Below are 17,334 nucleotides of genomic sequence, written 5' to 3'. Positions count from 1 at the left end.
CAGAACACTCACATTATTAGAACACTCAGACACAGATCGAGTCAATGTTCCAGCTAGACCTGCAGGCTGTACAAAACACAACATCGCCCAAACCAGCTCTTCAAACCTTCCTGATGCCCAACTTTTGGGAGTCCAGGAAGCGCCTTTCCAAAGAGAAATGCATGACTTTCTGCTAATAGCCACTTGTAAAACATTTCTTTGGGGTTGTGAACATTTGAGATTTAGAAAACACATAAATACACTCTTACAGCATAAACAACTTGGCAGTTGGACAGGCTTCATTTTTCTAAAAATCAGTGCCTGGAATGTGATCCCTGGCTGTGACACTTAGGAGGAGGCCCCACTCGCAGCTGAAAGGCTCCATCTGGGGATGAGGCAGTGTGATGAGGTGAGCACAGAGCCTCCAGGGAATTTCTCCCACGGCCACACGTGTCCTTGCCGCCAAGTTCCAGCTGCTCCTGCCAAGGGTGACTCAATGTGCTCAACAGACCTGGGCAAATTATGTTCTTTCTGGGGGTCTTACCATAGCAGAACGTGCACCTCTGCAGTCTCTCCAATATTGGCCCGTAGTCCGCCCCGGATGGAACCATTATTACCTGGAATGTGCCAGTGTCATCGATCTGCAAGAAGCAGAAGCCAGAGAAAGAACAGCTTAGTGGGTGGGGCTGCAAGACCTTCCCAGGGGTGCTGCTTCTGAGGTCACAGGGCCGGAGGACAGGGAGCTGCAAGTCAGCACACTGCCTGGGTGTGAGCCCTGGTGCTCCCTTTGGCTGTTTCCTCCTCTGTAAAATGGAACAATCACACACACACTAGCTAATGGGCTACTGAATGTGTTCATAATTGAAAAGCACTTACTGGCACAGGGTGGGTGCCACGTGGGTCATCAGAAACCACAAAGCACTCTCCTGTCTATTCCCTCAACAACCCAGTGAGCTTTTTCTTCTGTTTATATCCCCATTTTACAGATGAGGAAGCAAGCTCAAAGAAAGTTTAGGTGTTAGGATGGCCTCAAGGTCTGGGTGGTTCTTACTAAATGCTGTTCTTGCTAAATGTTAAAATGTAGCAGAGTATTTTGCAGACCTAAGTTTAACAGGATGAGCTTGACTGGAACCTAACTGGATAAGTGTAGCCAACTGCAAAGAAGAAATCAATGTATAATTATCAAAATAGCGTATATAAGCAATGGCTAAGCCTCCCTTAAGAGAGGCAGAGCTTATGAAGTGAACCCAGGTTCCATTACTTGCTGACAGTAAATAAAGCCACCTGACAACAGCCATGACCTTGTCTTGTTTTTTTAATAGATTGCCCCAAGCAGCAAACCTGTTAGTTTCATCAGAAAAGGACTGATCTATGGACACTGGACACAGAAGCCTTTGAGAAGCAGGATCAGAGACCTTCCCCCTACTCCCACCCCAATCTCAGAGAACCAAGAGAAATCACAGGATGTGCTTTACAATGGTCTTGGAACTCGCACTATGAACCGGACATTGGAGCTGGCTTTGCAGTGTGGGCCCTCATCCACATCCAGGCAGCTCCCCTCCGAACAGCTCCTGACCCCTTCCGACGTGGCCCCAGTGTTAGTGACCCACTTGGGGTGCCTGAGGCTGGAGAGCAGGGAGAAGATGAGGAGGCTCCACATAAGGAAGAACAATGAGCTTATCAGTTAATGGACTCGGGGATCTCGGACAGCGGAAGGGAAATGGTAGGCATGATCCTAATGCCTAAGAGATGGGCAGATGGCATTTACTCCCCGCTGTGAATCCTACTGGCCTCTTCCCATTTCTCGGGGAAGCTTCCCACACGAATATTATACATGGAGGGAGAACTTTGGCAGCCAAGTTTACATGGGGTGACTCCATCTCTCCAAGCAGGCTGCACCAGGACAGATATCTGCGCCCATCAGACCCATCCTCTCAGGTGTTTCGACCTGGCATCCTGAGGTCTCTCCGTGCTCGAGGTAAATGCTAAGAGACCTGCGGGCTTGCCATCTTTTATTTTGTGGACTGAGGAGCAAGGGAAATGGGAAGGAGGGTTGGGCTGGAAGATTTTTTTACTCAGTGTATAAGAGATGGAGAAATCTCTGCTCCCGGAATTGCTCCCTGAGAGACCACTGTGTTTGCCTTCACAAGCAATCCAGGTCAGAGGATGGAGCTTTTCGCTAAATGCCTAGGCACAGATGTATAGTGGAAGGAACATGTAGGCCCCTGGAAAGACTGAGAGAGCAGCCAAGGCAGCAAAGGGGAGCACTGTGTGGAATGAGAGAAGAGAAAGGAAGACAAGACCCTGTGATGGTAGGGCGGTGGTGATGACAAAACAGGGATGTTTGCAGTGGAGGGCAGTGCTCTGCATTGCTCCCCGGTGCTATGTGCAAGGGATGCCTTTGAGGAAATGCTGAGTTGTGTGTCTGGGGGGTACAGGGTGAAAACAGAAGAACAGAGGCTGCCAACCTGGCTCAGAGGCAGAGGACACCTGGCTTATATCTGCATCCTTATGATACATTCTCCCTTGGGGTGTATGCCCATGTGTACTCGAGCTGGCTTAGGTTAGTTTCAGTGGTCTGTAAATGGAGAGTCTTGGCAAATGCACCAGCAGAAACAACTAGTCTGTATTGTTAATGGTTTGAACAGGTCTCCGGGCAATGTTGTGAGCGAATTGTGTCTTTGCTTCATCCGGATCTTGAGGAGCAATGGGGAAACCAATCCCAGAGAGCATGGATAGAGCATATGCTGGGGGCAGAATGCTGTCTTATTGCCAACTATCAGGATCCAGAAAAAAAAAAAAACCCATATAATGTCTGAGCTAGAAGAAATCTTAGAAACCATGTGACCCAAACCCACCTTCTGACAGATGAGGAAAGGGGGCCAGACAGGGGTGGGGTATGGAAGCTGAAGTCTAAGCTTTGCTCTCTCCAATGCCAGACCTGCCTCCCATCCTCTGCATGTGTTACCTTGATGACTGCAGCATTGTGTCAGGGCTTCTACCTTAATCTGGAGCAGTGCTCCCACGATGCCATCCAGGGATTGCCACCACTGAACTAGTTTGCATCCTGAACATCTGCAATGTGACAGTGTCACGCTTCTGGCGCTGGCACTAGTTGATAATTGAGGCTTCATAGTTAATCATGTACCGACGTGTTGGGGTCAACCTGAAACATCATCCTTCTCGCTGACTACAGGGCGCTGCTTCACGGGGGAAAGTCCGTGGGGAGTCCATGCTCCTCGCCCTCCCTGAGCTGAGTAATCTCCTAATCAATAAAGCTTTCCAGAGGTGGTTTTAGAGATCACCCATCCTACCGTGCATCACTGGAGCAACTATAGTTAGCATATGTTACAGAAAATTCCTTGAACTGAATGTGGGTTGGGAATTTAAAATCAAAGGTCTTGTGTAAAATTATTAAAAATAAAAGGGTCCACTTTTCTTCCTGCTTTTCTGGGGATTCCAAGGAGCACCAGTGTGGATGACAGTACAGCTATACAGCCCATGGATGGGCACGATGAGGCATTCAGCAAATGGCTCTGGATGAGACTCTGTTCTTTCTTTTCTAAACATTGTGGGGCTCCATAAATGGGTGCATGCAGGAAAAATACAATTAATGTTCTGAGTAATATTTTTTCTTCAGGTAATTCCATATTAATGAAGGAAATCCTCGTACAGTAAAAGGTTAGGCACTCAAACTGCTAACGCTACCCGTGAAAAGTCCTACCGCACTCACTGTCTCTCTGTCTTCGATCACAAGGGTAATCTGTAATGCCAAACATTACTCTTAGTCCTTCCCCCACCTGCAAGACCAAACAGCAGAGTAAAGGAAAAAAAATAGGCCAGCTGAAAAAGAGACATTTCTTATAAGCTTACTAGGCAGGGAGACCATTCTATATTAGAATTGTTAACGTAGAGCAAGTATCATTTTACCAGAGGAGGTTAATTGCCAAGAGAATTTAGAGGGAAAACCTTAGTGGCAAAACAAAGTTGAGACTGAAGTTTTTCTAGGCAAAAACGGCCGTCTGTTTCAGAGGGGATGAGCAGCTGGTCACTCAGTTTGGACCCAGCGTGGAAGATTTCCAAGATGCTGATGCCACGTCCGTGTGCTGAGGATCACAGGCACATCAGACCGCCCCATCAGAGCAGCTGCTTCCGAGCCTGGCCACACACGTCTGCTCAGGCTCCAGACGTCACACGGGACTGCTGAACGCCAGGTCAGGGGAGACTTAGAAAAGTCACAGTAGTTATGAAATAACCTCAGGTTTTAAAATACAGCCCCCAAATAAAGATGTGTTGTCATGAAAGCTTGGAGTTCTATTCTTAAAATAATAATACAGTGCAGGTTAACTGTAGGTAAGCACAACTGAAGAGAATGAATAGGAGAAGAAAGAACAAGAGGGCAAGGGGAGGAGCAGTAACATAATTTCTCTTCTGTAACATCAGGTGTTGAGCTCCCACCGACCTGTGCACATGCGTCTGCTTTTACCCGTCCTGGGCAACCCTGCTCACTCTGTCCTCCATGAGCTGGGTCCCTTGGTTTTCTGCTTCACTCTGGTATCCCCAGAGCCGAGGACAGCACCTGGTATCTATGAGCTGTTCACCAAACATTTGTTGGATGCATGAACTTTGGGACCGATTCTGACTTCTGTCTGCATCTCTCACTTTTCTCCAGTCCCAGGGGTGTTTGGAGCCAATTCTGCTTGACTTGTGAGGGTCTTTGTCAAGAATTTGAACCTTCATTGGTACCCTTTTCAGATAAACTCCTTCAAGAAAGAAGCAAAGAGTCTCTAGGGTATTTGGGCAGAGTCTTTAAGGGAGACTGATAACACACAACAGGTTTAAAATAAACCAACAAGAATACATTTCCTGAAGTTCTATGCTGTGAGTGTACTGTTGTGTGAATGGTGGAATCATGTCAGTGTAACAATGCGCAATTATTTATTTTCATTAGGATATTAACTTCTCTCTTGTTTTGTGACTATAAATAAAGCCTAGGGACAGTAGAGGCTCTCAATAAACGGAGGAAATTATGAGGACTCTGTGAGTGACCAAATCCAGTTACAAAATTTGGAGCTCCGGCATCTCCTAGCAGCTTCATTTGCACGGCTGGCCCCAGTCTTCCCTATTTTCTGTGCATTTCCTTTTCTGAGTCTGCTGTGTCAGCCTGTTCATTTGCATAATTCTGAGTCAGTGATGCTAATAGTGGCTTCAGTTCCTTTACAACCTAGACTTCAGTATTGTTACAGATTTCAGTTCCCTATCAAGCAAATGAATGATAATAAAGCAAAAGCTACCTCCTCGAGTGTCTACTATGTGCTAAGCACGGATGCACAGTGTTCCATCAACTCATCTCCATAGCAACTCCAGGCAATGGGCACTGCTTTCTCCCTTCTACAGACAAGCACTCTAGTTCAACTCCCTCATGCTTATTTGAACATCTTCACAGAAAATTATGAAGCAGGAAAGGTCAAAAGCCTACTTAATCCTAGCCACTGGCCTCCAGGAAAGACAGACAGACATCACTGTCAGGTGAGTGACTGCCTTTGCAAACGCCTTTAGAAACAGGTGATTTCTCAACCACCTATATTGAGCCATTTAGTCTGTGCCGACAGAAAATCGACCTTGCCTTCTGAAAATTCTTTCTTAACTCTAAGCTGGAGTCTCCTACTGCTCTTAATCACAGCTTCTTTCATATGAATTTTGCTAAATTGGAGTTCAGCTGGCAAGATGTCTCCAGTAAGAATGTTTCTCATACCCGGAGACAGTGATTCCATGGCTTCTTACTTTCCTTCTTCCAAATGAAATAATTTTCAAATGCGTGGCCTTTTTGTTCAGGTTGCATCTTCCAAGACCCTTTTGCTGCTGTGCGGGGCCCCTCTTCACAGCAGCTACCTGAGCGGAGAACAAAACACCACATTGGCCCAGCACAGAGGCTGGAGGGACACTCACTGGGTGCAGCAGGTCTTTTGTAAGGCAGCCCTGCCCCTGACCCACTGTTGGCAGGGTGCTGGAAATGTTAGAATGGCCACTATCAAAACAGACAAGACGTAGCAAGTACTGGCCAGGATGCAGAGAATAGGTGGCAATAGAAATTGGTTCAGCCACTGCGGTAAGCAGACTGGGGTCCTCAAAAAGAAATTAAAAATAGAACTGCCATATGATCCCATAATTCCCCTTCTGTGAATTTATCAAAAACCAAACCAAACCCAGAACACCAGCTCGGAAGGATACATGCACTTTATGGTCACGTGCGATTATCTACAATAGCCAAGACTCGGGAACAACTTGTGCCCACCAGTGAGAAATGGGTGAAGAAGGTATGGTACATATACATGCAATTGCTATTCAGCCATAAAAAAGAATGAAATCTTGCCATTTGTGACAACATAGATAGAACTGAGGGCATTATGTGGAACAAATCAGACAAAGACATATGTCATATGATCTCACTTATGTGTGGAATCTAAAAATAAATCAAAATCTGAACTCATACAGAGAACAGACTGATAGTTGCCAGAGGTGTAGGGTGGGAAGATGGGTGAAATGGGTAAAAGGAGTCAAAAGGTACAGATATAAAGTTATTAAATAAATATGCCCTGGCCAGTGTGGCTCAGTTGATTGGAGCATCACCCTGTACACCATAAGATTGTGTGTCTGATCCCCAGTCAGGGCGGGCACATACCTAGGTTGTGGGTTCGATCCCCAGTTGGCGCATGTATGGGAGGCAACTGAGCAATGTTTCTCTTTCTCTTCCCCTCCCTCCCTTCCTCTCTCTAAAATCAATAAACATATCCCTGGGTGAGGATTAAAAAGAAGTACATCACTGGGATGTAATGTACAGCATGATGAGAGTTTATACTACATTGTACATTTGAGAGTTGCCAAGAGAGTAAATCTTAAAAGTTCTCATGGTAAGAGAAAACAAACTTCGTAACCACTTATGGTGACAGATGTTAAGTAGACTTTCTGTGGTGATTATCTTGTAATATATACAAATACTGAATCATTATGTTCTGTACCTGTAACTAATATAATGTTATATGTCAATTATACCACAACTTTTTTTAAAAAGGTCATCTTGATCCCAGGTTTACTTAGGAATGGTATACAATAAGAATTTAATTCTCAACCAAAGAAGCTATAACTAGAATGGCTTTTCCTTTGTAACATTCGGATAATTACATGACAGAGGAAGTTATAAAATAAGTCAATTGGTTTTCACGGTAGAGGAACAATTACTACTCTGGCCATAAAGTGACATCCAGGAATGTTTACTGGCCCTCCTGACTGAGTATCTTTACACCCAGATGCCGCTCAGAGCAGTACCCTGCACTAGCAGCAGAATAGCCAGCCTGGGTTCCAGTCCAGAGATTGCCACTTCTTCGCTGTGACCCAGGGTGTATAGGTTAACTTCCCCAGGCTCAGTTTTGTTATATGATACATAGTACCTTTTAGAATTAAACAGAGTAATGCATACCAAGGGCTTAGCATGGGCCTGGTAACAGTAATAAATAGTATAATTCAATCCTTTCTTATAGAGGCTTCTGATTATAGTCCCTCCTCTGCACCAGGAAAAAAAAAGTCATGTGAAAGGTGTAACCCTCTTACCTCAAATGCACGCTTGATGGAGGGCACTTTGCTGAAAGCGATCACGACAGGAACGATGTCAAAGGCACTGAATTCCATGGTGGCCGTGGTGATGGACTGGCCATCAGCAGATTGACCGCTGCTGAAAAACGCGGCGATTCTTCTCGTGTGAGTGCCTGGAAGGGTTCGCTTGAAGACGTTCCTGGAGATAAACCTCATTGCTTTGCCGATCTCCCTGCCATCTGAGGACTTCTCGTAGGGGATGGCTTCGATTTCCCTGAGGAGGCGGTTCTTCTGGTAGGAGTCGGAGAAGCGGATGAGGTGTCTGACGCGGGAGTTGTAGGACAGGATGGCGATGCGCGCTCCCACCGGGCAGCCGCTGTCCCGGACTCGAATGCTGCGCACCAGGGAGGACATCACCTCCTTCATCTGCTGGAACTCCTGCTCGGTCACATCCTGCGACTGGTCTAAGGCAAAGACCAGCTCAGTTGGGTGCACAGGGCATTCAGGTTTTCCTAAAAGGCAAGAACATGTCTCCGATCGTGCGGCATCAAAAAGACGCATGGAACGCAAAGTAATTTTAACTGTTAAATATTCAAATTTAAACAGTAAATAGTAATTTAAGTATAAAAACATTCAAAATACTACATGTTTAAATCTTGAACACTTAAAAATGCTACTCTAAAATCTGAAATTGCTCTTGTAAATAAAGCACTAGGAAAAGTCTATAATTCAATTTGCGTTTTAATGGCATTTGTAAATTAATTACCAATTTCCTTGTAAATGATAAAGAGCTCATGGATATGCCCTTCCTTTTACTTACAGAGATTGGATTAATGGCATCCTGTTTGTTGCTGGAACTTCACTCAGTTAAACAAGCTAAAACATAGTTTTATTCCTTAGTGAGGAAATGTAACGGGATGAGAAGGAATGGGTAACATAGCTCTGACAAGCAGTGACACACACTATGTCACAGGTGGCAAACACAAGGCCCACAGGCCAAATCCAGCCCTCCACCTTGTTTCTACCCGGCGGCAGCGCTGAGCTCCTTTACCCTAGTTAAGAAGTAGTTACATTTACACAGTCCTACAATTACAGTCGGCCCTTTGAAGGCAACCACGAGGCTGATATGGCCCCTGGTGAATATGAGTTTGACACCCCTGCACTAGGCAGAACAGACACTTGGATGCCAAGTCAGCGGGCATGACAGGGAGTGTGTAGAGCCCTGGCACAGCTACTGACTAGCCGTGTCACCTTGTCCAGGTGTCTGCATCTTCTCTGTGCTTCAGTTTGCCTATCTGAGAAATGTCGGTACTCATATCGCTCTCTGCGTAGGCCTGTGTTGAGGATTAAATGAATCGACACAGGTAAAGCACATAGGATAATAGTGTCTGGCACATAGTAGGTGCTCAATTAACGTTAGCCATTACTAACTATAATAATTATTATTACAGACGTTTTCACTGTGACAGAGAACTCTATCATTTTAAAGAATAAGAAACACTTTAACTGACTTATGTAATAGCTAAAATGCAAGTTTAATCAATAAATATCTCATCACTTAGAGAAACTTTGAATTATGACGGTTAAACTCAAATGTAAGCATTACCTTCAGATTTATTCAATGATCCTAATTCCTTCATTCTAATCCCAGTTCCCTGTACTTACTGCAGTTGGCATTTTCTACTTGTCTGATTACCTGATTAATGTTTGCCTCTCCCACTAATTTAGGAAGTGTGGAGACAGGAACCGTGTCTTGATCTGCCAAGTTATTAGTCCCCGTCATATATCATGGCTCTAATAGATGTTGACTGAATAAAAAAGAACCACAGGCCAGTTCTTTGCCACAGGTACGGGAAGAACAACCTGTCCCAGCTGATGTGGCTCAGTGGACTGAGAGCCGGCTTGCAGTCTCAGAGGTCATCAGCTGGATTCCCAGTCAGGGCACATGCCTGGGTTGTGGGCCAGGTGTCCAGTTGGAGGGCATGAGAGAGGCAACCAATCAATGTTTCTCTTGGAGGTCATTTCTCTCAAACACTGATGTTTTTCTCCCTCTTTCTCCCTCCCTTCTCCTCTCCCTAAAAACAAACAAATAAAAATAAACTGCTCCTGCCTTTCAAAAAGCATTAAAAAAAAGTAAAGCATCTGACTCCTAAAAAACAAAAAACAAACAAAAAAAGCAACAGCAGCAAATTTCAATAATGGGGGAGATGCCTGGTGTTGAGATGTGGGTTGGTAAAAGGACATCTCGATGGTGTGCTTCTCTTGGAGGGGTGTCTCCTCTTCTTCACATGCCAGCAAGACATGTTCAAAGATGATAAGCACACCATGAGGCCCACCAGGTCTTCACGGAGCTCAGGAACTCAGACCTGCTGGCTCCCGCCCAGGCTGGCAGAGGAGGGAGTCCCTCTCCGGGGGCCAGCTGGGCCTCACTGCCCCGCCCCCTGGTGCTAGATTATCATCTCGTCTTGGTCCTAGACTTCCATGACCTTCTCAGGCTAAAGGACCAGTGAGAAGAAACATTCAACCCCAAATTAAACTCTGCATCTCAGTGGGGACAGGACAGAATTTAGTAGCCCCTAAGTCTAATTTAGTGGAGTAGCTGATTTTTAACAACTGAGATCATGTCAGTTTTACAATCAAAATGAGTGGAATTATGACCAAACACAGAAGTGTTTCCAGCTGCTTTGTGTTTGGACTGTTCCTTGCTTATGGGAATGACAACAACTCAGCCTCAGATGTATTGTAGAGGTAAAGGGGAAAAAAATTCACAGCACTGGCTGAAGATATAAGCAAATTCAGCTTTTCCGGAAAAACACCAAAGGGCTAATGCAACTTGCCAAATACATCGTCTGAAACCCAGCAAGCTGCCAGGGAGCCGAGACCGCCGAGGATGCCGGGCTGCACTGTGGGGGCACCGAGGGGCCCTCCTCCAGGCAGGGACTGCCGCACCGGGCCCAACATGGCTCTGTGCTCACACACCATATACTGACGGTTGCTGCTGGACACTGAGCAGGTGATCACGGGGACAGAGAGAGGCAAACCACACCACTGACATGGAACTCACATGTAACAATGGTGGCCCTCGTCCAGGACAGTCGTCTTTACTTGAAATACCACGGCACCTCCTAAGTAGTCCTCTGGCTCTTACACTTATCCCACAGCAGCCCGAGGAAGCTTCAAAAAATTGTTCATGAGCTCATGCTCCTCCCTTCATACCTTCAATAAACCTTTAATACTCTCCCAGTGCAATTCAAAGACAACCCAGCTGCCTTACTATAACCTGCAAAGCTCAGCTTGATCTGCTTTTTCTTGCATCTCCATTTTTTTCAAATGCCACCCTCCCCTGCCTCCCTATGTCTCAGTCCTATGGGGCTTCCATCAATTGCTCGGAAATGCCTAGGTCTGTCTTGGCTCATGGCCCTTGCACTTGCACTTCTCTCTGCCTGGCTCTTAGAGAGCTGGCTTGTTTTTACTCTTCAGTGACTTCAGTGTCACTGCCTCAAAGAGGAGCCCTCCCTCCAAAAGGAGTTCTCACCTCCCCTAACATTATTCTGTGACACAACCTCCTATTCTTTACCTCTTTCACAGCAACCAAGAGTCTGTAATTCCTTCATTTGTTTACTCTCTGGAGCCCCTACTGAATGGAAACTTCTAAAGACAGGAATCATGTCTATCTTATTCAGCCTCGTGTCCCGAGTTCCTGGGACAGACTGGCACGTCCTAGGCTTTCAATATGTACTTGTTGAATGAGTGAACAAGAGATCCGAGGGCACGGATTGGTGGGTTTACATAAAAGGCATGAGGATATAAAGGTGTAAGAGGGGCACGATGAATTTGTACAAAATTAGGTAACAGGCATTGGTAAAAAGACTTAAACAACTACACTGAAAGATATTAAACCAACTTGGTCATTACCGTCAGGCATGAACTATGTGGATTTTAGCATTATCTGAGCTAGCGCATTCAACTTACTTGCTATCTGATTATCTCTACTTTTATTTTCCACATTTCCCCCTCTGGATCTTAATTCCTAACATCCAAACTACAGAGACAATATGATAAACAGTGAGAGAGAGAACATGAAGGGAAGGGGATATTATTACAAAAAACCCAACAGTAAGATATGGTAATGTTAGTCATTAAAATATTAATAATAAAAAAAACCAGTTGATCTGGGAAACAGCTGTGAAACTCAGCTAAAACTGAGTGATTTATTTGTCTGTGCTACCAGTATGAGGCAGCAAAGATAGTCCAGGTAAAATTTGTATTGTTTGGCAGGCAATACATTATTCTAACTCATCTTTCCAGATGTATGACATTTGGGCTTGATTATAATATGCTATAAATAAAGATTACTCACCGTGTCTGCCAGCTGGGGAGAAGAACAAAGGAGATTAGGTTATTATTTGGTAGGAGAATAGAACTCTGCACTGTGTAGGAACATCATGGCAGCTGAGATTCTGCAGTGTGTGCTTTTTGTAGACGACTCAAATATCAAAGCAACAGATAGGGTTCAGAGAACATGCAGATGCATCCCAGCATCTTGGGACAAACATTGCTCCTTCCACAGGGAATAGCAAGGAAGAGGAGGGGCAATCTGCAGCCATGAATTAGCAGCCTGCGGCCAGCTGTCGGCGGAAAAGAACTTCTGCTTGTAAGGGAACATTAGGTTGCAGAGAGGTACACTGAATTTGGAAAGTTAAAAGGCCCTACCCTCTTTCTACCCTAAATTTTCCCCATGTAGATTTCTACAGCTATTAATTATATACACACACAAACACACACGTGTGTGTGTATAAACATCAGAGACAGATTTATTCTGAGGATAATGAAGCTCAAGTTTTAGATCTGCCCTGTTCAATATGGAAGCCATGAGCTGCATGTGACTTTAAATTTTAATTAATTAAAATGAAAGGAAATGAAAAAATCAGTTTTCTAGTCCCCAGAGCCACGTGGCCAGTGGCTATCACACTGGACAGTGCATTGGAGCACCTCTATTATTGCAGAAGGTAGACTGGATGGCACTGCTTTTGACCTCTCACCTGCTGGGGCCCCTCTCGAGGCCCTGGGAGGGTGCAGAGCCGTGCACTCACATGAACATGCACTTTTGTGATGTGCAGAAACCATTGTGTGTGACTTCCTTTCTTGTTCTAAAGAATACTTGCTTTTGAGATCATTTTGGACCCACCTTTGGATTTGTAATTTTCTATCGAGCCCCGCCAATTCTAAAAGATCAGGCCTCTTCATACTTGGAGGTGTCCTTGGGTCATTATACTTCACAAGGCTTGTGTGTCAGAAAGCCTGCTGTGCTAATTCAGCCCCAAAGCACTGGTCTTCAGGCCCCGTGGTGTATGTTTTGATTCCCGCCACGGATGGGTCCATTCTGCTACATAAAGGCAGGGTTGAGATCGGCCCTGCATTCAAAGCTTTTCAGTCTGTGTCTTTGAGACCAATGCTGTCTACAGAAAGGGGCTCTAATTTGTCTATTTTTCTTCCCCAAAATGTCTTGAGGGATTTTGACTTTTCCTGCCAGTCATAGCATTTAATTGGGAAGTGAATGAGTATTTATAGATGAACATTAAATAGTAACTCTCTCCTGATCTTGTACATGGAATGAATTCCTTCAATATGGTAACATGTGTTTTGATAGAATAAGCTGCCATCAGGATCTTACAGCAAATTCCAAAGAGCATTTTCCAGATCAAAATGCCTGCTTGCTTACAGAATTTTGAGAAGAAAAATATCACAGGAATCCAGAATACCTTTCCAGGTATTTCCAATCTATGAGCCAGAGTTGGGACTCCTGCCCACCCACCAGGACACCTATGATCACCGCACATCTTTCTCACCAGGAGAATGCAATCTTGCCGCTTAGGGTCAGGTGTTAATATCATTTGAAAGAGCTCACCGCGATGGTTCACTGATTAATTTCACCCTCAGGAGAGTTCTGACCTCCTGTCTCAATGTTCCCCAGATTCAAAGCCCTAGATATACTATTACCTAGTGCTTGGAACAGGTTCCATTAGACACACCAGCACTGAGAGAGGGAGTTAGTTCATCGTCACCAGTCTGTGCTGACTCAAAATACATGCAGTGACATCTCTAGCTTTAAGAGGTTGACTGGTAAATTATCTCAATTTCAAATGCAGAAATTGCTGCTTTTCTGTTATGACTGCTGACAACTTGCGTGATCGTTTTCAGCAGGATACTTACGACTGTGGTCCCGCACATACTGAATGAGCTCACATGTCTACAATCCAAAAATAAAACAGAGAATTAACCAACAGACTGCCAGGCCCTGAAGTTCAAAAAGAAAACAAACTTAACGGCATGCTTGGGACACTCTGTGGGAGCCAGGAGATACATACGGAAAATGAAGCCAGTCCTTTGGGCCCCTTCACACCCTAGAGAAACAAACAAACAAAAAATGTGGTTTCACTGCTCTAGACACACACCTCAGAGGCCAGAATGTGTACCAATGTTACTCTAAGAAAGTGATAACTTTGTAAAGATTTCTATTCTTACTAAGTTAGAGGGAAAGAAAGGACACATGTGGACATCCATCACCTAAGTATAACCTATAAGCAGCACCACAAACCTCTGAAGACCGATTTCCTCCAGCCCCATGTCCAGGTGAGGGTTGTCCAGAATCTGGGATGAAGCTGACCAGCTGATGCTGGCATGAAAAGCTTTGGAGGAGGCTTGTGGCTCACGGGGGTGTCCAACCTGTGCCCGCAGGCTTCATGCAGCCTTGGACAGCTCTGAATGCAGCCCAACACAAAATCATAAGTTTACTTAAAACATTATGAGATTTTTTTGTGGTTATGTGTCACAATGCATTTAATGCATGATCCAAGACAACTTTTCTTCCAGTGTGGCGCAGAGACTCCGCAAGGTTGGACACCCCTAGTAGAACTAGGTAAGGCTGAACCATCCGTGTGGCTGCCCCTCCTTAAGAGAGAGGTTGGAGTTCCTCAATTACTTATTTTGCCTTGGACACTGAGCAGCATTTGAGCTGATCCTTAATCTGCCCCCATCATTGGTTAGGATGACAAAGGGACCAGACTCAATTTGAACATCTGGAAAGACAATCCCACTTGTACTTCAAAATGAATATATAGTCGTATAACATATGTATATGCAAATGTGTGTCTGTCTGGGTGAGGATCAAAAGAACAAAGTGGAACTGGTTTGAAATCCATGTGTTCAATCCTGTCTTTGGAACAGAAAGAGTCTGGCTATGAGAGGTACCCAAAGAAAAATGCAATGGTGCTGGCTGGTGTGGCTCAGTGGATTGAGTGCCAGCCTGTGAACCAAAGGGTTGCCAGTTAGATGCCCAGTCAGGGCACATGCCTGGGTTATGGGCCAAGTCCTCAGTAGAGGGCTCTTGAGAGGCAACCACACATTGATGTTTCTCTCCTTCTCTTTCTCCCTCCCTTCCCCTCTCTCTCAAAATAAATAAATAAAATCTTTTAAAAAAATGCAATGGAGTCCACCTAAATTCCTAAAGAAAGTAAGTTCCATGTGAATGTAACTTGGATAATTTATTCACTATTTATTAATTTTCTCTTGCCTTCCTTCATTTGTTGATCATTTATTGAATATAAGAAGAGGACAAGGGTTGAACAGATCAATAAAATTTACTAACAATTGAGAAATCTCATGTTAGTCTGAATACTCTTCATTTCCTCCCTCAGTTCCCCCCACCTCCCAAGAAATGGCAACTGATATTTAATTGGCATTTTTTTGCCTCCTCTTTCTGAGCCCATCAGGGTGGAAAATAGTTGCCAAGCTGCAGAGACAGAAAGCATGTCCATTTGGACAATGAAGACCCTGTCACTGACTTTTTACTTGGAAAAGGATCTGGTGTGATTTACGGTTTTTCAGCTTACCTTGCGTCCAGGGGGTCCCAGCTCCCCAGGGGATCCTGGTTCTCCTGGAAGCCCAGTGGATATCTTGAAGCAGAATTTATTTACTTTAAAATTGTGTGTGTGTGTGTGTATATATATATTATATATATATATATATATATATATATATATATATATATATATATATATATATACACATTATGAGATTATATATATATATATATATATATATATATATATAAATGTATGTGGGGGGTTTCAGTGTCTTAAGTTTCAAAGGCACTTTCATTTAAGAAAATTGAGATATTTATAAAAAGCCCACAGAAGGAAAAGAAATCCTCAGGAATCACTCTTCTCCCCCAATAATGCTTGCTAACATTTTGGTGTCTTTTTCTAGTCCTTTATTTATTCTCTTAGTATTAATCTATATGTTTTTCCTTAATATAATTTTATACTTTTCCTCTGTTTCCCTTTAAACTAAACATATGTGGTATCTCTGGGCACTTTCATGTTACTCAATATTCTTTTGCAAAATCACTTTTCCTGGCTGTGTAGTATCCTAATACCTAGATACACCATGGTTTATTTAATCAGTCCCTTACAACTGGCACTTAAGTTTGCTGCTATGGTAATAAGCAATGCCACTATAAAGTTATATGTGCAATTCTGGTTACTTCCTTGGGGAAGTTTGCTAGAACTAGAATTGATGGGTAAAAGAAAAAATTTTTATCTCAATGAACTTTTATCTAAATCTAATTAGTGACTAAAATGGAAAACAAATGAACAAAACCCCCCCAGAAAACCAAAAATTTGAATATAAAAATCCTTAAAACAACAAAAAGAAAATATTAATAGTTGGCTAGAAATCCTTAGCGAAATGGGGAACAGCGGTGATCATACAAACAACCGTTGTCGACATTTACTATATGCCAAGAATTTTCCCATGTTCGTTTAACAATATAATTTATCAAAGTAAAGCTAGAATTTAGTTTAAAAATTAGAACCATATTCCTTTGTTCAGTCAAAATGCCACAGGATTTATAACCTTTATAGGAATAAAAAAGGAACTTGTATAAAATCAATGTAATTTGTAGAAAAGCATTTCCCAAGTAACAGCAATTGATGTCCTTTGGGTATTCTGATGATATTCACAGTATGCTGGGTTGAGTAGAAAAAAAAATACCTATCATCTTTTATTTAGAAGATACAGACTAACCTTCCTGGGCAAAATGGCAGATTGAGCATATGCATTTACTCTTGAGCCTTCCCAATGCCTTACTAAAATAATAGTAAGTGGATTTTTAAAAAGGCAAAAAAAAAAAAAAAGAGAGACAAACATGGAAAGAACGGGACAGGAGATAACAGCCATAAACCTTTGGAAGCTAGAAGGCAGATGTATACGTGTTAAAAACAGTGGATCTGAAAAAGCTGAATCCTAAGTCAGCAGCAGGGAAAGCCAAGAATTCACGTGTTTTGTAGCACATCCCCAGAAGGCTCAGGAAGTGGCGGCCCAGGTACCTCTAGAAGTATTGGTCGAGCAGAGGGGAGAAGCTAACTAAGGAGGACTGGCTGAAAATTATTTGAAGAATCCACCACTTCCTCTCCATTCTCTACAGCTGTGTGAATGTTCCTTCTTCTGCCCCAACACCAGACAGAAGTTAAAACCGAGGTGTCTACACTAGGGATCTTGGGGAAGAGCTGAAGGCCGCTGGTACCATCCTGAGAACAGAGAGATGGAATGATGGTAATGTGAAGTAGATATAAGGCCCTTCAGCTCTTCTTTTCCATGTAGTCCCTAGAAAGCTGGCAGTCAGACCTCCACCCCAGGCAGGAAATGGAAAGAATCTTCTCAGGAGACTCTGACCAGACAAAGACAACCTCAGATGCTGGTATC

General features: G+C 43.8%; 1 protein-coding gene across 2 annotated transcripts in view; it reads right to left on the bottom strand.

The window, feature by feature from the left end:
* COL6A6 (collagen type VI alpha 6 chain) overlaps positions 1 to 17,334 on the bottom strand; it is a 143,837-nt gene that overhangs the window by 16,641 nt on the left and 109,862 nt on the right. Inside the window, exons 30-36 of one of the 2 annotated variants that reach the window (XR_006787811.1) lie at positions 15,462 to 15,524; positions 13,938 to 13,973; positions 13,783 to 13,819; positions 11,930 to 11,941; positions 7,588 to 8,081; positions 5,735 to 5,871; positions 524 to 620 (exon numbers count right to left, since the gene is read on the bottom strand). Coding sequence is in view for 1 of the 2 variants with exons in the window: in XM_045857311.1 (XP_045713267.1) it covers positions 524 to 620; positions 7,588 to 8,081; positions 11,930 to 11,941; positions 13,783 to 13,819; positions 13,938 to 13,973; positions 15,462 to 15,524 (739 nt within the window). In the remaining variant the exon portion in view is untranslated. The remainder of the gene's footprint in view (positions 1 to 523; positions 621 to 5,734; positions 5,872 to 7,587; positions 8,082 to 11,929; positions 11,942 to 13,782; positions 13,820 to 13,937; positions 13,974 to 15,461; positions 15,525 to 17,334) is intronic. The other variant, XM_045857311.1, reaches the window with a different exon arrangement.

This window comes from Phyllostomus hastatus, unplaced genomic scaffold, assembly GCF_019186645.2.
Source record: "Phyllostomus hastatus isolate PE091 unplaced genomic scaffold, TTU_PhHast_1.1 phas_scaffold_129, whole genome shotgun sequence".
NCBI lineage: Eukaryota > Metazoa > Chordata > Mammalia > Chiroptera > Phyllostomidae > Phyllostomus > Phyllostomus hastatus.
The sequence above is the reverse complement of the archived record's forward strand: the minus strand, read 5'-3'. Positions and strand labels throughout refer to the sequence as shown.